This window comes from Protopterus annectens, chromosome 8.part0, assembly GCF_019279795.1.
Source record: "Protopterus annectens isolate FY-2018-M chromosome 8.part0, PAN1.0, whole genome shotgun sequence".
Classification (NCBI taxonomy): Eukaryota; Metazoa; Chordata; order Ceratodontiformes; family Protopteridae; genus Protopterus; species Protopterus annectens.
Genome location: NC_056741.1, coordinates 1037273665 through 1037297269, shown reverse-complemented (window position 1 = coordinate 1037297269; position 23605 = coordinate 1037273665). Strand labels below are relative to the sequence as shown.

The window sequence follows — 23605 nt, the reverse complement described above, 5'->3', positions numbered from 1 at the left end:
CATACCCCCACCTACAGACATTTAATCAGTGCTGACTCCCTACCTTCAAATATTCTCCCACTGTTGTCTGTCTACCTCCCTACCTTTTTAGTGATAAAATGTTTCCTGGTGAATATATGGTGGCCTGGCAGTGGACTACCCCCCTCCCCCAGAGACCACTGTATTATCCACCTCAGGCATGGTTCCCCAGCCAAAAGAAATAACCTTACCCAGAGAGGCAAAACGGATGCCCAAATCTTACCAAGAATACAAGGAAGACCTTGTCTACTCAGACCACTAGATTATAGCTCAGTTATAGCAGTATTTCTTCACTGCCCTATTAAAAGATGTCTCCTTGAGAGAGAGAGAGAAAGAGAGAGGGAAAGAGACTATGAGTGTTACTGATAAATATTTTAAGTAGAGACTCAAACAGCTGTTGGACTCACAGATGAACATTGATTGTTATGTGCCTTCTTTGTCTTCACAATCATTTGCTATATGTGTTTTTTCCTGGACACAGAAGAAATATCTCGAACTTTTGGCCATGGAGAAGCTCAAGCCCACTGCCATCCTACAACTGGTTCAGGCTGTGAAGGTATCTTTGAAAACACTTTGTTAGAAATGTATTTCCAGCCACCTGCCCTCAAATGTATGATCATTATTACAAAGTATACATGCAGTACAAGTGCTTTTATAGGAATCTAGCAGCATATCACACAGTTGTTTGTACAGAAGTGCCAGAGGATGTAAGTCAGGAGGCAGAATCCCCTAAAGACAATGAAAACAAAACAGTTAATGATTTCATTAAACTGATGAATGCTTTGTCTACCTTTACAATCAGGGCCAGCAATTACAGCCTCATGTGATTCAGATTAAAAGGGTCATTAGACAAATTGAAGACATGAACAAGAACACATAGGGTGAGACTTAAGGAAAGAAACTGGAAAATGATCCAGACTGCATTAAAAGTAGAAACCTTCCCAAGGTATCTGCAAAAAGGCTGAACGAAAAAAGAAAAAAAAAAAAAAAAAAAAATAAATATATATATATATATATATATATATATATATATATATATATATATACAGACACCAAAACAGCTTTTCACTCTCTCTTCTCAGGCACAACAGAAATGATCTGGTGAATCATTGGCTATTCTATTATTAGCAATCTAGGGCAGAACAATGCAAATTAAAAAAGCCTTTAAAAGGAAATAACAGACTTTGAAGGTGGAAAATGCCAAAGCAGGCAGCAAGGCAGAGGGAGTATAAAAATACATAAGTCAACACTGAGGAAAACTGACAGTACTGATTTACTAATCCCTTCCTTCTCTTTCTTTTCTCCTCTAATCTGGGACAGACACTTTTTGTATTTTAAGAGAAACAGATTTGTCCTGACCTGAGTAAAATCTTAGCCAGACCATACTAATCAAGTACTTACAGTTCAAAACATCCAGAATATTTAGAATACAGCCCTTCCCCTCTTACTTTTAAAGAACACACCACAGTTCACCATGGATATGAATAACACCTACTTATGTACCCATTCAGAGGAGAAATGCAGGCAGTTTGTCCAATCTGTGATGGAGAATGAACACTACTTGCTTAATTCTTTGCCATTTGTTTTTTTCCACTGGGCCCAGAGTATTCACCAAATATTTAATATTAGTATTTGATCATCACTCTGCATTTCTTTCCTTCTTTGAAAATTATTTCACCCAGGTGGTACCTGCAAATGGTCATTTGTGATCAGTGTATCACTGAAGTAAGCAAAATATATATATATATATATATATATATATAGAGAGAGAGAGAGAGAGAGAGAGAGAGAGAGAGAGACACAGATATATATATATATATGTGTGTGTATGTATGCATGTGTGTATGTTATGCTTGGAATACACAATCCTGTCTCTCAGCAACATGGCAGTCTCTTGCAAATTGCAAAAGTTAATTATAACCTTTCAGTAAGAAAGGTACACAATACAAGGAAGTCAGAGTACCTACTGCCTTTTCTTATTGTTTCTGTAGACTTGCATATCTGTGAAATCAGGGCCAGCCCTTTTCATTATACTATTGGCTATCCACCACTTGTCTGGTCTATTCTGTCCTCCCCCCTCCCCAAGAAGACCTATTACAGCTTAACCTAGCTTCCTTAAGCTACAGGTGCCATTTTTAAAATCCCCTTGGTGTAGCTGCTTGTCTCTTTGGATAGAGTGCTCATACCTAAGGTTATTTTTCATATTTGTTTCTCCATTTGTAAAATGTATTGATGTTGATTTACACCATTGTAAAGTGTAATGCAGCTAGACATGTATTTTTATGGGAGACAGTATTTTCAGTAACTCTGTGTGTGCTTGAAACTGTTTACCTATCCATTGTGATAGTGTGGCTCAGATACTGTGCTTGCTAGAGTATAGACTTGTTAGAATTGTGTTACTTGTGTAGAGCATTTATTGTTGGAATATTTATTTGCTGCCCACTTTATTATTGCATTTTTTTAAAGAAAATGCCTAGTTATTAGTGTGTACATTGTCTCACCTATTGGTTTATGATGTGTTATACCTCTTAATTTGTATCGGTATTCCTACGTCTGTTCTTAAAGTCTTAGCAGTCCATGTCGCACTTCTCTGCTTGTAATATGTACAGTATTGCACTGACTGCTATGTGTTAGTTCTGTAAATGTTATTTTCTATTTTCATTTTCTGATATATATTTGCAATTGCATTAATCTGTTGAATGTGATAACTGACACAAATTGTCTTAATTTTCACATTATCACAAGCTGAGGCATTTATCTGTGTATAGATTACCTATTTTTTTTTCCTTTTTTTCTTTCCACTCCTGTTAGCAGCTTTGTATCTTTTGTATTTTTTTCTTATCAGGAATTACAGTATTTAGTGTTAATATTGATTATTTTTCTTCCCAGTTTCTCCTTTTAATCGGGTCTATATTAGAACACCGAACTTTCAAAATTTCAGGTGTTCTAATATCAAACCCTATTAATCGAAAATTTAAAACATCGAACATACAGAACAGCAAATTTTTTCCTAGGGAAAAAATTCACTCTTCCAAAACACATACACACAACCCAAGCACACCAAACAAACAGCAATCCACACACATACACCTAAACTCTTACACCTAACCCTACACTAAACTATACATACACCACTAACTATCCACTTACCTTAACTCAAACCCTAACCCTAAGGTCCATCACTATTGCACAGTCACCTCACCCGCGCTCTAACCCTAACTCACCTACCCTGCCTTAACCCTCACGTCCACACAATCGCACACTTACCTGAACCCGACCCATAACTTTCCACCACAGTGCTGAAAATACTGAAGCAACAGAAATGGACAACCAAATTCTTTCCCTAGGAAAAAATTAGGCTTTCTGTTTCTTCGATATTTTCAGCATTCACTGAAAATGGGTCGATATTAGAACACTCGAAATTTTGAAAGTTTGGTGTTCGAATATAGACCCTTTTAATCTACTTTCCCTGGATCCCCGCCAAGCCAAGTTCAATCTATTGGCTTGCAGTGCTCCTTCTCAAAACCGGGCAACCAGGATGAGTGTTATTTTCATAATATACAGAAAGTATGTTTTATGCTCTAGACAAAATTAATTGCCAGCCCTTGTTTAATTTCTATTTTTAAGTAAAACACTCCATCATGGACGTTAGCTTGCCCCCTCCCCATACTATACTTCCTAACAGCAGTCTCCCTTTGCAAGCTGTTTCAACTATTTGAAAGCCCTGCTGTTTTTCTAGTATTACTAAACCCTTTCTCCTACAAATTGTGGTCTTTCTAAATCCCACATACTCCTGGTTACAAGTGTGTTTTATTTCAAAAGAAAGGTATGCAAATCAAGTAAGTCCAAAGTACTTACTGTTTTTCCTGATTGTTTCAGGACATTAGCTGCCCCCCCCCCATTTTGTATTTAACACAGCATATAAAGACCGACTACAGTTAGAACTATTTGTATGCTCTGCTGTTTTTCTACTTCTACTAAACCTTTTCTCTTATAAATTCTTGTCTTCCTAATTTCTACAGAACTCCTTGGTAAAATTGGTTTATTTTATTTCAGTAAGAAAGGTATACAATACAAGAAAGTCAGAGTACCTACTGCCTTTTCTCATTGTTTCCTGACTGAAAAGAAAGTATGACTAACTACTCCACTGTTGTAAGTGCAAATATAGCCTAAGGCCTATCTAAATTCATTTACCTTACTTCCTCACTGAAGGAGAGGTTCTCTGTCACCAGTGATGACTAACTACTCCACTGTTGTAAGTGCAAATATAGCTTAAGGCCTTTCTATATTCATGTACCTTACTTCCTCACTGAAGTAGAGGTCCTTTGTCACCAGTGTGAGCACAGTACTATTGAGACCCTGACATCCTATACTGACCATGCTCCCCAAACTACACTCTGAGATCTCACTACCCCAATAAAATACTATATAACTTCCTGCAATTAAACAGAATAATTTCCATTATCTTTAAGAAATCCTGAGCTAATCTGTCAAAGGGCTGACTGATAGTTTTTTTCACATTCAGCAGCTGCTCAGTAGGCCCCGCTCTGTTCACCCTCGCTAGGCTCGGGATCACTTCCCACACTTCCTACCCCCATTCCTACCCACCCCATATCATTTCCTTTATACTTATCCATCTGAACCATACCCCTTCCAGCTCCTCACCTGCCCCTCCCAACTAATTCCTTACTGACACACCTCTTCCCCTATAGTACCTTCATACACCTCAACTTTCCCACTTTCTACACATACTCTACCTTCAAACCATGCCTTTCAGACCTCAAGCCTTACTCCTGATACCTATACTTTACTTGTTATACCTCCTCACATCCCGTCACACACATCTACCCCACTCTACTTCTACCCAACAAACAGTACTCTACATCCAAATAACAAACCCGAGACTCATCTGCAAACCAGTCCTTCTAACCCAAACTATGCCACTCCCCTTCCTAAAATAAAATTATCTCCCTCCCTCCCAATCACATCAAAGCAGAAAAAAATGTCTCCCCATTTAAACACTTACTCTACTTCAAACCACTACTTCTATCAGGAGACATCCATTCTAACCCAGACCCTCCCAACCTACCATAAATAATAATCCTCTTGTACAAACATCTACTAACCACACCCATTTAAAAAAGCAAGTATCTTTCTGCTCCATCAACCTCAGGAATGTAGTAAATAAAGTACAGGACTTCCATGCCTGGTTAGCTAACTATACCCCTGACATAGTCACCCTAACTGAAACCTGGCTGAAACCATATAATAAAGATAGTGAAATTACTCCACCTGGCTATAACATCCTATGACTTGATAGACAAAAGAAAAGAGGAGGAGGGGTAGCCATACTCTTCAGTGACCACCTCTCAATAACTACCCCAAACCTCCCTCTACCCACTTTTTCTACAGCTGAACTCCTACTTACCAATATTAAACTTAACAACTTTACCACCATAAGTGTTGTAGCAATCTATATCCCTCCTGGTGATAATCTTAGTATACTGGAAAACATCCTACACCACCTCTCACAGATCATCCTTAATGAAACCATCATTCTAGGGGACATGAACATAGATTGGCTTACAATTCAAACTCCCCAAACTACCTCTTGTATCAACCTACATGGATTTGAGCAACTAATCACTTCCCCTACCCATATTAGCAAGTCACACCTGCCACAGTCTCTCCTGGACTAGATTTTGGTGTCTCATCCCCAAAATTACCACAGCCCTCACACTCTACCAAATTCCCTTAGTGACCACTGCCCTATAATAGTAAATAGACACACTCCCCATTTCATCAGACCTTTCAGGTTTATCACCTCCCGCAAAACCTCATCCTTTAGTCCAGACTCTTTTATAGACCAACACTCTGATATTAACTGGTCCAATCTTACTACACTCCCCTTATGTGAGGCTGTCCACTCTTTCAACTCTACCTTTTTAAACATCCTCAACTCCCTAGCTCCCCTCCATACTAGCAGAATCAAAGCAAACACTGCTCCTTAGCTGACCAAACATACTAGAGCCTTGATGAAAAGACGTGACAAGATATGGAGATTATGGACCAAAACTAAGACCCCTTCTCTCCTACAGACTTATAAATAACTTAGAAATCAAATAAAAAAATTATCAACAAAGACAGGATCAACTTCTATGCAAACCCTCCCACTACCCTAAAATCTGACCCTAAAAAATTCTGGAACTCAATCATATACTGCATCCAGGAAACCCCTCCCAGTCCATGCCCAAATAAAACTTTTGAAGAAACTGCCACTGAATTTAACAATCATTTTATTAATTCAATAACTACCATAATTAATGACCTCCCCACTAGTAAAAATACTAAAAATCCCACTTTCTCATCTTCCCCTCCTTCTCCTTCTATTTCTCTCTTACATCTGTCTCAACTAAATATATTAAATCTCTACTCTTTAAACTCAAACCCTGCTCCCCCTCAGCTGATAACCTACCCTCTTACTTCCTACATATAGCTGCTGAACCCCTAGCCTATCCAGTATCCATCCTGATCAACCGATCTGTCTCTGAATCATACGTTCCATCAATATGGAAACCTTTCTACACATTACCCATACATAAAGGAGGTAATTGTTCTGATATATCAAACTTCAGACCAATTGCTATACTGTCTCCCCCTCTCCAAGATTCTTGAGAAATGCATTCACAAGCAGATAATGCAATACCTTCTCCAACATAACCTTCTAACACACACACACAACATGGATTTCATCCCAAACACAGCACTACAACTGCACTAATATCCTTCATTAATACTGTATCACTGGCCCGTGACAATAATAAACTAGTCTCATGTCTGTTCCTCGACCTGTCCAAAGCCTTTGACACTGTCTCCCATCCCCTCCTCCTAGACAAACTCTCTCACCTAAGATTCTATCCTCCCACCATATCCTGGTTTTCCAGCTATCTCTCAAACCACCAACAAGCTGTTAAATGGCACTCTGCTCTTTGCCCCCCCCTAACTGTCCCAATGGGTGTCCCCCAAGGATCCATACTGGGGCCACTGCTCTTCAATATTTTCATCAACCTACTTTACACTTCTTGTCCCAACTCCACACTTGTACAATATGCTGATGATTCTACAGTCATCACCATTGCTGACAATCCATCTGACCTCCACTCTACTACCCAAGCATAATTCAACACCATAGAGACAAATCAATTGTCAACCCTAAGAAAACTAAGCTCCTACTCATCCTCCCAAAAAACCTCATCAATCTCAAAGCAACATTTTCCATCCTATCTAGCAATAGCACTGTCATTACCTCTGACCCTAGCACTAAACTGCTAGGAGTCATAATAGATGATCAGCTTAAATTTGATCTCCAAATCACCATCTTTATCAAAAAGACTCACCAGAAACTCGGACTTCTTTACCAAAACAAAAGACATTTAACCAACTCAGCCAGAATAACTCTCTCCCATGCATTTCTTCTTCCCACCCTCCTTTATAGCTCTCAATTATACACAAATCTTAAACTACGTATAATAAAGTTGCCAGATTTGCTGCAAACTAAACCTACAAATCACACCATTGCCTATCTCTAACAGTTGCAGTGGCTTGAATTCCCTCATTTGCTGCTACTACAGCAACTGTTAATTATCCCCTCCATCCTCTATCTACCATCCTTCTGCCCTAGCCTTCAATCAGTTATAACTAAATATTCCCCAACCAGGACACTACATAGCTCTGACCAAGACTTCTTACATATCTATAAACCCAAAACCAAATCAGGGTGTTTACTTTATAACTATAACCCTGCTACAACTTGGAACCAATTACCCCTAAAAATTAGGTTCCTTAACCAAATAAAACATTTCAAACTAGCCACTCAGGAATATGTAATAAATAAATGGTCCTGCCATTGTAGTCATCCTCCCTGAAACTACCTAACCCTAGCTTGTCTCTCATCCCTCCTTTCTCTTCCACTATCTGTCTTAATATCCATCTACCTCTCTGTCTCATTGCTTAACCTCTACATTACCTTACTACTCCATTTGTACCTATACTGTATATAACTACTTAGAAATAATGAACACTATTTTCCCTACATTGACATTGTGCCTAAGTTTTTGTTGTAAAAATGCTGACATTGTACTCTACTGCTTTTCTGTATGATTTGCTGTAAATGCTTTTTGCAGTTTGATCTCTAACATTTGTACCCAACTGTTTTCTGTAAAATGTTATTGTAAAATGTTATTTCTCTAATAGTTTTAGCTGCCAATGCAATTTTCTTGCTGACTTTATGTAAAATGTTAATACTGATTGCGGAGCTTTTCTCCTCTGGTCTCCACTGAAAATGAGCTAATGCTCGGCTGGACTAACCCAGTTAACAAATGTAAAATAAATAAATAAATAAACAATAACCCTACCTGTATCCAAAATTTCCTGGGGTCAGTGCTAAATACCAGCAAATACAGGAGAAAAAAAAACTCCTGCAGAAACTGTTTTATTCATATAGCATAAAAAATATGATGTCTGTTAATGCAGGTCTTCTTGAAAGGGGTTGGTTATGTGTCTGTGTCAGTTTAAATGATTCCTGTAGTTCGAATCCACATAAAAATGTAGTTGCAACTTTAAAATCTGTGGGAGCAGCACTGTCCTCCACTGGGCCAACTGATCAAATTTGACCAATAGTCAAGAGAGAATTTCTCTGGTGTGATCAATGAGTGAAGAACAACCCAGGAGTGCTCTGTGTGGTCCTAGTACCTTCTCAGATTGTAAACCTAAATACTTCATATTATACCAAGGAACACACAGAGCATACGTTAAAGTATAGGGGAAATGGCACAGAAAACTACAACCCAAGAATACAAACATAAAAGAGGTTATGACTGCACTCTATGATCTTAGATATCCAGGGCAGTGCTATAAATGAGTATCCTAAAGACAATGATAGACAGCATCATAGTGATATGGTATATCGACAAAAGGGGTGAACTAAATCTTACCCACTTTGCATGCTGGTCATGATACCATGAGGAAAGAAAGGAACAAGGAGCCTCTATCTTTAAGACACCAACATGTTCTCCATAAAAACACAGTAGAAGACTGCTTATGCAGATCTCTCACCAGCCTGAATGAATGGCAGTTGGACAAGAAAGTTTTTCACGCAATAGTGCAAAAATGGAAAATCCTGATATCAAACTTGTTTACATCTCAGGGCAACCATCAAGTACAAACGTTGTGCTCAGGGTACCCGTTAAGAGGAGCCTGGGCAGTTTTTTCACTGCTTTTAGTCCAAATACACCATACCATGCAAAACTACTCAAAGGCGAATAAAGGAGCAAGGATCATAGAAATAAAATCTCTTTCACTACGGCAGACATAGGCATCAGCCATACCAGTGCACCCTCCTTATTCAGCTACAGGAAATATTGAGCACACAAGTCTCAATAACCTCATTTTGACTGCACAAATGACCCATCCTCATCCCTTTCAAGGGTCAATTAATTTTAGAGCTGGTGTGCATACACTACAAAACCAGGAAGTCCAGCAACATGGAATCTGTCTAGGTAACTGTTTTTTTTTAAACAATGCACCTCTAGACAAACACTGCCAATAGCTCCTTCAGCTCCATTCATCCTAGGATCTTTAGCAGAGTTTTGTAGAGCTTCTTGGTAAAAAAATAGCTTATATCTCTGTTAAGTCCAGTTGTCAGCTATTGTGTGTTGCTTTTCTGTGTATTCCCTTTCACGTCCTATTTTGCAAGCAGGCAATTCTTGCATAGACTCCTTCATCATAGGCCATACAGATGATATGTCCATCCTTCCTTGGACTTAAAGGTCATTAGCAAAAATTAGCATACCTCCTTTTGAGTCAGTAAACTGTACAGGATTGATGTTCCTTTCCTGGAAGACCCATTTTCTACTTACAATCCCTTCTGTTTGAAAAAAAAAACACATTCTGTGTGACATATTGGATCAGTTACATAGAAATTGAAAGTGCAAAATGGTTTTGTAGATTATTAATTTGAACAAATGTGTTTAATGCAGTCAAATCCTAATTTGAATTGCAATTTCGTCTTCTTTTCCTTTTGCCTCAGTTTGCAAGACAACTTAAATACAATCTTTCACAAGGACATTTTAGCCATTTGAATCAATCCCTCATTGATAACAAAAGTGACCTTATAAATGATCTTCAGTTAAACTATCCACCTACTTGTTTTCTATTAACCCCCTTAACAAGGAGTAAAGCATATTACATGTGATGAATGTTCTTAGGCATTTCAGATATTTTACTGATACAGCAAGAGTTTTTAGACAGCTCAATCAATTATTTGTTTATTTGTACCAGGAAAATACATCAGGCCTTTGATCAAATAAGGCTTATGTAAATTGCTAGCCAAATGCATTTCCTTTTGCTATGGCTGTCATAGTAAAGTGCTATAAGATCGGGTAAGGGCACATTCCACCAGGGCAGCTGGCAGTATAGCTGATTTCTTTAGAAATGTCTTGGCTCTGAAAGTCTGTGAAGCAGTTATCTGAATCACCATTCAAAAATCCTCCAATTATTATTAATGTAACTTTCTCTCTGTTTCTGTGACATGCTACCCCCATGAGTAGCAAACTGATGTATTACTCTTCACTTGCATACGGAATTGCACCGAGCTGTGGTTTTCATGTTGAGTATAGTACGGGTGTTTCAGTACACTCACTGTAACAGTTAACCTTTAAATAGTAATCAGTGCTTCACTAGGGACTTTAGCATTACTTTCTGCCTTCTGCTACATTCTTTAAAGGGTTACAGAATAAATATGTCCTAGATAAGATGAGTTCCTTTCAATGTGATGGATAACACAACAAATTCTGTTATCATCATCTTACAGGGCTTCCTGATTGAATAACTGATGAGCTATTGGATAGGTTCCCCTGTTAAAGGGTCTGTCGCCATTGTGACTGGGATGTCTTCCCAGCACTATTGGGAACATTTTATGGTAATCTCTTGCACCAAAAAAATGGAAGATGATGCATACTGCTGTCCCTTATACAGTTAAAAGTCATGCTGTCGTCCTTTGTCTGAGGAAGAGACCATCTCTGCTATGAGGATGTCCAGGAGCTCTGTAAACTAAGCAGAAGAATGGGCATCCAGTCATGGTCATTTCCTTTTTTTTGAAAGAAAATTTGTATTTGTAATATATAGACAGAAAATAAGAAATGCAACATCACTTACTGTTATACAACGGGTTTACTATCAAAATGCCAAATGTCAGAATGCAATGTGGTTAAAATAGTGAGCAGAAATGCTGACAGTCTGCAAATTAATTAGCTGAAAATGTTCAATATGAAATACCAATGATATCAGGGTCAGCATTTTTGACATCTTTGATTTTACTTCAAGTTTTTGCAGGGGGCAAGCCCCCCTGCACCCTCCACACTCCCCTGTAAATTATGTATTCCTACTTTGAGATCACACTTCAGTGAGGAAAGGGGTACATTTCCTACTCCACACTGTACCACAATCTCTATGCCTCACATGAGCAAATGCACAGTGACAATCGCTAAAGGTCAGTCGTAGAAGTGCAGCATGGCAATACGGGAATCAGCCAACACACATTCGGCATTCCTGTTTCCCCAAACTGCAATTGTACATTTGATAGTAAGCCATACAATGATAGGAATACATTGAATCATCAAGGTAATCTTGTACAATTAATACATTGAGTCTTGGTATTTCAATACCAGCATTTCAAGGTTATCCCAACCACTAAAAGTCTTAGTATGATTTATAGATCTTATTCTGATCACTTCAGTTTTACATAGTATTGCTGTTAAATTTAAAAAATTATTTGAAAGTAGGAATGGAGGTCAATTTACTATTTTTTGTAATTACTTTTTTAGCAACTACCAATATAGCCCAAAACATTGCTCTTTGTCTTTTACAGATCCAGGAAGTAGAACATGCATTAGTATTACTGATCTAGTTAAAGAACAATTATTAGACCATAATCCCAAAAACATACTTGTATCTCCATGGTTATTTCCATGTATAAGGAACTGTGCTGCTGCAGTTTCCGCATTAATGAAATATCTTCTGTTATGGTGAATAACGTGAGTATAGTGAGTATGGTGAATTACAAAGTATTTAACACTTGCAAATCCATTCAGAAAGGTTATATTTGCATATAATGAATTTTTATTTTCATATTCAAACATGAAACAATGACTGCTGAACTTAAAGAAAAAATGTTAATCGTTACAAAATGTATTATGTAACATTAGATTCAAGTTGCAGAAATAGCAGATGCAGAAAACAGTGATATAGAAATAGGTTCCCAGATTACTACTAGACTAAATACTCTTGTAGGCCATTTGAAGCCTAGCCAATTATACCATGGGATAATTGAACCCTATACTTTGTGTCTATAAAGTAAATGCTTACCCATCATGCCAACCTCCAGCTAATTTACTAATGACTGCAGTAAAAAAAGCATTCATTCAATCATGTCTGAGATCTCATTACTTGTTTTGTACAGATGAAAGCTTATTGATTTATTAAAGTTAAAAGTATTTTCAGTTCTCTTGAATCCTTGTTTTGTTCTACTTCCTTGAAAATTACTGCTGTTTCTTCAAGTGAAAGACTAATTTGAAATTTTTGAAGTCTATTGTCTAATCGTTTTTTCCTTTTGCTTACATGTTAGGGGCAGGAATTGGTCGACTAGTAGGAGAGTTTCTATCATATGTGTTTCCTAATGGCATCATGACAAATGGTATTTCCTGTACTATTATTCCTGGTGGATATGCACTTGCTGGTAAGTTTGTGTCAGCACTTAATGCTAGCAGACAATAAAACATGGAAAGAAGTTTAACTCAAAATTGTAGCTAGTTATAGATGTTCCATGCAAGTGATTGATACAATGGCCTATATTTTAATGCATATAATAAATCACTTCCGCTATTTGCATATACATAATGCACCTCATGTCAGTTACAAATGAGTTTTCAAATGCAAAAAGAAGTTTACATCTGAAAGCTGCATAGTTACGTTATGGTTGAAATTTAATAATGTGCTTGATAAGACTATTAGAGCCATTTGTGTTACCACTATTAAGCTTAAGGCATTTAATTTGAGTATAAACTTCATTTTCACTTTGGGGAGCAATTAAGCACTCACTGTGTACTACAGTATGGATTTCAGAACATCTGGTTTAAACTGCAAGGAAGCTAGATTTGTCTTAGCATTTTGTTTCTACAGCACTGGAAAACTTGAGACTAATTGTGTGTAATTGTTTGGGCAACAGAATTCATTCATAGTCTCAGTGACCATTCAGTCCCTACAGTACTGCACATGCAGACATGAGTAATACATATTGCAGCAGTACCAGGTGCTGTTCAGAGGAGTCAGCAATGGCCAGATGAAGGGAAGTGTGTGCAGTTATGGTGTATATAATTACAGTAACAGAAATCCCAGCACAAACATAGCATCACAGCGCAGGATAAAAACTGCTCAAGAAACAACAGAGATAGAATATAGAGTGCCTCAGTGATTAAACTGAAACTTGTACCCCATATACAAGTCTTATGTTATAAGACCAATGGTAAAGAAGGTCCATATCCATGTATACACCACATGAATTGACACCATTCACAATTTGTCCATATCCTGCAGCAGTTAATCATTTGAGAAGTGTGTGATGTGTTACACAGCATCTGCAGATAGCGCTATCACCTCTTGCTATTCAAGATCTGTATGGAACAATCAGACAGAATCCATAGGCACAGGCTAGAGTGATGGTAATAGGCTACTTGATAGATGCAAGTTACAGGCCTATGAAGGATTGTTGTAGGTGCACTGTTCACTTGGTAGTATGCTGCTACCATGCCAGTCTGTTATGGGTGCATTGCTGATGCACCACAGGGCTCCCACCAGCATAATGCAGCCTCCAACACCAGAACAAATGCTAAAGGAGTAGGCATCATAGAGCTCAAATTCTGCACAGCCTTCATTACATATGGGTGTATACACACACTCATTTAAATCTCATTCATACTAGAAAATGTCTGGCAATAGTCATCACCATTAGGTGCATGCCATTTGGATTAGCTGACTGTTTAGGATTATCTCACATTTGTAGAATTAAGTATTTCATCTGCAAACATATGCACAGTGGATCAGACATTGTATATGTTACAAACAGTTAAAACATGTCTGACAGTGGTAATGCTTGTGCTAGCCTTGTCTTTTACATGATGTGTCAGGCAATGGGGCTGATGTCATCATCAGGGTAGTCATGGTCTGCTCAGTTCCTCTTGCTGTACATTCCAAATTTGCATGAATCATGAGGTTTCATATTCATCTGGCTGCCACAGACCCATAGCTGTAACATAACACACTGCTGCATATGCATTCTTCATCTAATGTAGGAAAGGGATGCAAAGTATATAGTGCTCTGGTGTATGTTTTTCTCCATGTACCATCCTTATGCATTGTGAACCATGTTTGTAAATTCTATACAGAGACTCTGCTAATTTTACAACTATCTGATCAACTCCACTTAGATGAGTTGTACCCTTTAAGAAATACTATATCTGGGTGCTTATACAAAATCCCTTAGTTTGAGAGAAATATCTTTGAAGTGAACACTACTGAAGGATAAACCAATAATATTTTATGATTTGTTAAGTTAGTGAGGACCACAGAGGTCTGACTTGGTTCTAAAAGTAAAAATATGAATGTAATTCATGATGTCCTTCTATTCTCATGTTGCACTATTCATTACAGTAGGGAGGTCGCTGCCTGCAGCACCAGACATCCGGCCAGTATACCAAAGTCTTTGGCGGAGGGGGTACATGTGACATTTCAGGTCAGGGCCATAAACAGATGTAGGCCATAAAAGTGATGTCTGCACATACCCCCTTCAGACTTTTTCTGCCGCAGTGAATGTCGGACTCCTGTTCACCAGTTCGGGAAGCAGATCGCTCTTTTATCCAGACAGCCAATACAGATAAGTACACTGTTGGGTTTTCTTTTTGTCTTTGCCTTGTTTCTCAGACGTACATGTCCACTAGAAAGGGGAAGTGTGCTTGTGGGAGACAGATTCCTCACAAGGACATGCACGATCAGTGCGTTTTCTGTTTAGGTGAGGCCCACGACCATCAGTCCTGCCCCATTTGTAAATCCTTTGTTCCTAAAACTCTCCACAGCTGTTTAGCCACATTGAATTTGTACCTAGAAAATCAAAAGCCCTGGTGTCTCATGCTAGGCATGGAAGGTGGGCTAGGCAAGTCTCATGAGCCGCCATGGAAGAAGACCAAGAAAATTATGCCGGATTCCCACACTGCACCTCAGGCATCCAGAGAGATTCTCGAGGCAGTTGAAAATCTGGGATCTCTTCAGACCTCCCGTTTCCCAACCAGGCCTGGGAACCAAAGTGGAAGCTGGGATGGCGGAAACAATGAGTACATCTGCTGAGGTTAATCAGCCATTAGATCCTGATGGTGGAGGGGAACCATAGCTTGTACAGTCAGAAGGGCCTACTCCTACCATACTATCCTCCCAGACATCGGCTTCTAGGCATACTCAGCCCTCTACTCCCTTAAAGAGGAAACAAAAACTAAAACATTCTGAACAACAAACTGTTCCTGGATGGAAAGTTTTTTCCCAGAGTTGTTTCAAGGCATTTCAGGCCATACAGACTCAACAACCACCAAATGCTACTCCTCCAGTGCACCCCTTAGCGGTATCAGAGGAAGAGTACTCCTCCTCTGAGGAATTATTGACTTACTGTTCACAGACTGATTCCCCTAAGGATTTTATCACCCCAGAAGAAGAGGATCCTATCACTCCTGAGTCTCCAGGGGAAGAATTCACCTTTAGGGACACTATCTCCCTCATGAGGGAACATTTTAAATGGCAGGTCTCAGATGTCTCTGACACTAAGAAAAGGTACTTTGACTTACTACAAATGGAACAGCCATGCCCTTCTGCTGTACGTCCCTTGCTACTGGCCTTCCAAGATGCCTTCATGGCTGCTTCACAGGCCCCAGATTCCCAACATCCAGCCTCAAAATGTCCAGACCGTTTCTACAAGGTGCCTCAGGACACTCAATTCCTATTTAAAAATCCACCTGCAGATCCAGCAGTTATTGCAGTTTCTGTGGATAAAACCTCCAGACAGTTGCCCTCTGCTGCTCTTTACCCTACTGATAAGGATAGCAAATTCATGGACAGACAAGGGAAAAAAGTCTATACCTCTTCCACCCTTGCTAGCAGGGCTCTGAATTACCAAACTCACATGGCCAGGTATGTCCTGGACACCCTCTCCAAAGCTTCTACTCTCCTCTCTGAGGTTCCAGAATCACCAGCAAAAACTCAACTAAACACCCTACTCTCCAGAGCATCTCAGGTGAGAAGGCACTCCATCAAGTGCAGCTATGATGCTGTGGAAGCTTCCTCAAAATCTGCTGCCTCAGGTTCAGTGCTGAGGAGATATCACTGGGTGACACTTCAGCCCCTACCTATGGATGTGCAAACTAAACTGCTTGATGCATCTCTGGATAATAAAGGTCTGTTTGGACTAGCTTCAGCAGAACTCCTTAAATCCCTTCAAGAAAAGGGAAAAGAATTACAAAATATGAAGCATTAACTAGTGTCTCCTATCCCCAGATATCACAGAAATTATCCACAAAGGACTTCCTTTGTCAGGAGACAGTATTCCCACTCTGCACCACCTCAGGCAAAGGAACATAGGCAAGCTAGGAAAAGCTCTGGTCCTAGGTTCCCTTCCACTTCCTCTTCCACCCCTTTTGAGTCAGTCTGACCAAGCTAGACCACCTCCACTGTGACTTACAGGCTCTAAACTCCAACACTTCTCTCTCCCTTCATTTCACCCTCTCTCTACCCTCCTGGCAGAAAATCACTTCAGAAAACTGGGTCCTCTCCATCATTCAGAGAGGGTACTTCATGATATGATGGACTTTGCCCCCCTTTCAGGGGATTCCTCAACCTCCATCAAACCAAATCCATCTTTTTCTCACCATCATTCAACAATTGCTAACTCAGGGCACCGTAGAGAAGGTCCCTATTTCACAAAGAAACAAACATTTTTAATCCAGAATGTTTCTGGTACCAAGGAAAGAGGGTCTTTTGAGACCAATTATCGACTTATCTATTCTAAACCTCTTCCTCAAGGTACCCAATTAAAAAATGCTCACCTTACCTCTGTTCCTACCACTCATACCAGCACAGGCCTTCATGGTAGCTCTGGACTTGAAGGACGCCTACCTTCACATTCCAATACACCCAGACTACAGGAAATTCATACGCTTTGCAGTAGGTTCCTTGCATTTTCAGTTTTCTGCATTAGCCTTTGGACTCTCCACAGCACCTCAAGTGTTGACAAAGTGCCTAGCACCCCTGATTGCTCACTGCAGAACTCAAGGTATTCAAATATACCCATATCTAAACGACCTGTTAATTCTTCATCAGGACCATCAAACCCTTCTCCACCACCTACAACAGGTGACCATCACCCTGACTCAGTTAGGCTTCACTGTAAACAAGGGAAAATCTCACGTGATCCCCACTCAAGATCTTATCTTCTTGGGGTGCAGGATAAAAACAGACAGGATGAAGGTCTTCATTCCAGAGCAGAGTATCAGGGACCTCACCCTCTTCTTCAATAATCTGATCACTCTCACTTCCTTGCCAGCAAGAGAATTCCTAAGAATATTAGAACACATGGCATATCTGATACCCATGCTACCCCTGGCATGACTCCACATGGCAAAGATCCAGTGGATTCTAAAGAATCTATGGAGTCAACACTCTCACCCTCTGGACATCCCTCTCCCCCTCCTACTGTGTCTGAAGAGGGAACTACAATGGTGGATTTGTGCCATCAACCTCAACCACGCAAAACCATTATAGGTACCTGCCCCCTTCAACAGATCTTTACAGATGCCTTAGACATGGGGTGGGGAGCAGTACAACTGCACAACCAAAAACAAGCAGATCTATTTGCCTCTTCTCAGAACAGACAAATGCCTTTGTTTTGCAGAAGGGATCCACATCCCCAAGCATGGAAAGTGGGCGCTTTCTCTTTTTCTTGGGAAGGGATGCACCTCTATGCCTTCCCCCTTCACACTAATTCAGAAGGTCCTCTTGAAAACTTAGAGGGACAAACTAAAAATCCTGCTGGTGACCCCCTTTTGGCCGAGACAGCATTGGTTTCCCCTTCTCCACCTTTTAGCCAAGGGCAATCATCATAGGTTACTCCACCGATTAGACCTATGCATACAGGGCAGGGGATCCCTAGTGCACCCTCATGTAAGCAATCTCCAACTGACCTTATGGGTGATAGGGTTCTAATCCCCTTCAGACACCTATACTCAGAGGATGTACTCAATGTTCTGCAGGAGGCCAGAAAGCCTAGTACCAGGAGAAATTATGTGTCAAAATGGAAAAGATTTTCCATGTGGTGTCAAAAGAAAAACCAGGACCCTATGAACATTCCTATACCTATGATCCTTTCTTACTTGTGTGAGCTCCTTCATTCAGGACTAAAGTATTCTTCAGTTAAGGTCTATTTGTCTGCCATCTCTGCTTGTCTGCCTTTGATCTCTCCTTTGGCATCAAGATTGGAGGTCAAGCTATTCCTGAAAGGGGTACTCCATATCAGTCCCCCTCCCGCAAACCTGTACTTCCTACCTTGGGACTTAAATTTTGTACTTGAAAAACTAACCTTGTCACCTTTTGAGCCAACACACTCAGCATCCCTGAAACTATACACATAGAAAACAGTCCTGATAGTGGCCCTCACATCCACCAGGAGGGTATTAGAAATTCAGGCTCTGATGGCTATCCCTCCTTACCTCATTTTCCATAAGGACAGATTCTCTCTAAGGACTAACCCTTCCTTCATGTCTAAGGTGGTCAATGAGGTCTCACTCAATCAGGTCATTAACCTGCCTGTTTTCTACCCTCAACCTCAAAATTCCTCAGAAAGGACGCTCCATTCATTAGAAGTCCACAGACAAGTTAGGTACTATTTAGACAAATCCAGACTCATTAGAAAATCAGACCAACTTTTCATTTCCTTCCACCCTAGGGCTCTAGGGAAGCCAATCTCCAAACAGACCACCTCTTTGTGGATCTCTAAGACCATTTGTACATGCTACTCTATTCATGGGAAGATTTTATCTGGCAATGTTAAAGTACACTCCACCAGAGCAACCGCCTCTTCAGCTGCCTTTTTTCAAAGTGGTAGACTATGCCTCCATCTTAGAAGTGTCTACCTGGGCCTCAGTTCATACTTTTACTAAGCATTACAAACTAGATTTAGCCTCCATAGCTAGAATTGGTTTTGCCAGATCTATCTTACAAGGTTTTATCATTCAGGGATGACATGCCTCCTCCCAGGCTCATACCTAAAAGCTTTGGTACTCTCCATACTGTGATAAATACTGCAACATGCGAATAGAAGGACATAGAACAGTTGTGTAAGAACTTACCATAACCTTAGATGTCCTTCTCTTCCATGTTGCAGTAATCAGACCCTCCCTCCTACCCCGTCTTGGATTACCTTCCTTAACTTTCCTTACTTGCTAACTACCTGTGGGGTCACAGACTTACATTTACTTATGCTCAGCAGCAGACATAGGTGGTCAAATATCCTATAGTCTGGTCTTCATGTCAGTCTGAAGGGACTTCCTTTGTAGTTCTTCCTTACACCTTCAGGAGTACTACTGTATGTGGCAGTCCTTTCTTAAGGGGGTACACGCAGATGTCACTTCTATGGCCTACATCAGTTTATGGTCCTGACCTGAGACGTCACACATACCACCCTCCTCCAAAGACTTTGGTATACTGGCCGGATGTCCTGTGCTGCCGGCAGCGACCTCTCTACTGTGATGTTCTTACACAACTGTTCTTTATTGCTTTATTTTATGTATAACCTTAATAACACTTTTCACCAGTGAGAGTGATAGATGCAGCCCAGGTCACTGACTGCATCATGTTATATAATGTTACATTATATTATCCATCATGCAAGCATATTCCTTTTTTCCAGTTTTGCACATGGGGCCAGGCTGTCACTTCAATAGTGACACTCATCTAGATCCAAGATATAGCATTGTATTATACTAATATTATATTATATTATATTGTAACAGCAATACCTTTCACCAGTGAGAATGATAGATGCAGCTCAGGTCACTGAATCATGTTATATTACCTGTCAGCAGTGAGAGTGGCAGCAGGATTTACTCCTGAATGGCCACATACCATTTTTATCTCCTCTACTAAGTATCAGTGCTATTAGAGTATGCATTTTTATTTTAATTTGATTTTTAGGGATGTTACAAGTACAGTGCATGCATAGTTGAGGAAGTACATAGCTTAGAAAGTTAGCAAGTTTTTTAGTTATACCTTGCAGTTTTATTTTCTTTCTCTAGGCTCTGCCCATTTATAAAAGGGTACATGTCAGGCCCAAACAATTTGAAATTATTCTGCCTGACCATCATTTTATGCAGATCAAAGAGGGAGCCATAACAAAAGTTATGCAAAATGACACTGGAGCTACTTCTGTTAGAAATTGAAACAGATGAGTAATTAAGGTGGGATTTTGTTGTCTGATTCTATTGGCATTCTTTGAAGATGTAATAATGGTAGTTGGTGAAGGGCTGACAGTACAATCTACTTACTTTGGTATCACTGAGGCATTCAACGATATCTCACATTAGGGAATACTTTAAAAATTAATATCATTAAATGTTAGTTCATACAGAATGTAATATGTGATTAAACAACAGGACACTGCAAGTTAAGGTGGAATGTTTCCTGACAGCAGTTATGAGTGGTGTCCCACTTGGCTTTGTACTCAGACCACGTCTTCCTTGAATGTTTTTCTGAGTTACAAAAGTGGGAAAGGAGCTATGAATAACCAAACAGATTGGTAATCGATAAATGGATAACATAATTATTTCAACCAAAAATGCTGATGTTCTCCAAAGTGCCTACAGAAAACACCCACCTGGTTCAGTAAATGTAGCATCACAAAACTTGTCAGAAAGGGCAAAAATTATGATCACAAAATGAATGGTCAAATCATAAAATGTATGCAATCGTTAAAGATCAAAGGGACAATGGTAGAGAACAATACAAATTAAGTATTTATCTTCAAAATCATGAAATGATATTCTGTAGCCCACCTAATTCTAAAAAGAATGTCTAAATACTCTTTGTTAGACCAATGTGCCAGTTTATAGGTCATCAGTCCAATGCAGTATTGAAGTTAATATTTATGTATCCTTTGCACATGTCACCTGAAGTAACCTTAAAATATATAATTATACTTTTCTTGAAAAATGTTACAGTTGGAAAACAAGCTATTCAGAAAGATTTCAGGGAATGCTATTGCATTCCATTTCTTACAGGTTACTTAGAGGTGGCATCTACCTGGTGTATAAGACAGCATCTGATCCAATTCTTTTAGAAAGTGTATAGGTACCATTTATAAACATTGTATGCCATGAATCAGGCTTGTACCTCATAGACAATCATACCAATGTCTGTAGTGATTCACAAAATCAGTAATCAGTAGGGCAGTGGGGTAAGACATTGCATGCTGTCTTAGCCTGTTATGTACCTGATGTACCTCATGTGTGGAGTGCCCTTATTACACCCCAAGAATAAATAAAAATAACCTTGTTGTATGGACATAATGCTTCGGTAGCCACATGGACACAGTTTAAGTATGTAGTGATCCATATTGTTTGGACTTGCACTCTCACAAACAGCAGCACGTGCAGAGTTTTGAATCACAACTGAACAAACACTTTAGACCTCAAAGGATGGAGACACTTCTGTATTAAACTATGTGACAAAATAAGGAATGATGCCATCTGGATTGTCACCATGTAGGCAGGTACTCTAGCAATCCAAGATTATGGGAATATAGTTGCAAGTTTTATTAATAGCTGATAGACCACACATAGCTGAAAGAAACTATCTACTAAACCTTACTGTGTGCAAAGGCTTTGAATTCACTAAACTGCTTAAATTTGTAGCCTATTTGATTTGATGATTAATTAGTGAGATTATTTCCATTGAAGGGATTCTGATCACTGCTTTTTATGTTCTGTCCACACGTGTAATATGAAAACTTAACAACAATTTTGTGTGCATTTCATAGATTTTAAGTATTTTCTATTTGTGATTTTTTTCTTTAAATTTTGTCTTGAGTTGCTGAAGTAATTTTTGTTTTTCTACTTTTATGTTGCAGTTGATACCTTATGGCTATTTTGCTGCTAATGCATTTTCTGTATAAAATGACCAACCAGTAAAAATTGCTTGGGATAGCATTGCTTAAAGGAATGCCAGTAAATTGCTTAAAACTAGACAACCTAACTTTATATTAACTCATTAATAATTTAGAATTACAAACTAAGACATTCAAAAATTACACTTAACTACTGTGCGTGATTACAAATTTAGAAACTGGAACTAGACCAGCAGTAGAAAACACTGAAACATATTATTTATTTACTTGCTAATTTATTTATTCATGTATGTATGTACTATGTATGTGTGTATATATGTATGTATGTAACTATTATCCGGGTAGGTGAACTGGTCTAAAGACCATCCCCAGGATTCATGAAGCTCAGCATAGGGCCTGCGTTAGCCTTGCACCGAGTATGCGGCGTAGAGATTGCGCAGCAGCACCATATGCATATTAATGAAGGTGCGCTGCTGCACCGTCCACATGCACAGGAAATGTGCGTGAGTGCAGGGGGTCTGTTTAAGCGTTGCACGGAGGTGTGAACATGGCCGCTACAGTCGGATGTGCAATAGGTGAACTGGAGGTGTACGAGGGAGCAGTAGGTGAATCAAAAAGGAGACCAAAGAACATACATTCACATCCCCAATACACCCTGACAGGCCATACTACAGAACACAATCCCACAAACATATGAACATTAAAATGTGCGATACACATGTACAGAAACAGTACCGGCTAACACCCACATAATGGTCTGGCCTGAACTGAGCCATCCAACCCCTACACACCTGAATACATAATTGAATACCCATCATCCCCTCCACAGCACCCCCTCCCCCCTTGCTGAACATCCAGCAAAACCACCCATACTCTGGCTGCTAGCTTGGGCCAGCCATATCTGCTGCCCCCTACCCACATCTAGTAGGCAGTCTCACCCTAGGCAGTCGCAGGCTTGGAAACTAGGTATCTCATGCATGTATAACCCTCCCTCATTTTCATATAGCCAAAAGAATGGGAGTCATTGGCATCCACAATTTTTGGACATCCCTCATGAGAAAAGTGTCTGTTCTAAAGATTAGACTTGGTGGCACAACACAATGTCCAGGCCCGTAGACATCCGGACACAAGTTGAATTGGCAGTAGTTGTCCATAACCCTTCTCAGCCTCTAGCCGGTCCTGCATAACCTACGACCCGGGATTAAACACCTGACCATGATGCACATCTCCCCATGTGCATTATCAGGAATATATACCTTTCACATGTTCCCTAGAAGCTTCCCCATAGCCATCGTCCAAATAGTACACGTCCACAAATTGATA

At 39.6% G+C, this 23605-nt stretch overlaps 1 protein-coding gene across 2 annotated transcripts in view; it reads left to right on the top strand.

Annotated features, from left to right (window-relative positions):
- LOC122809207 (chloride channel protein ClC-Kb-like) overlaps positions 1-23605 on the top strand; it is a 1320353-nt gene that overhangs the window by 676430 nt on the left and 620318 nt on the right. For both annotated transcript variants that reach the window (XM_044080518.1, XM_044080517.1), the window contains one exon: positions 12701-12811. In XM_044080518.1, the coding sequence (XP_043936453.1) occupies positions 12701-12811 (111 nt within the window). The remainder of the gene's footprint in view (positions 1-12700; positions 12812-23605) is intronic.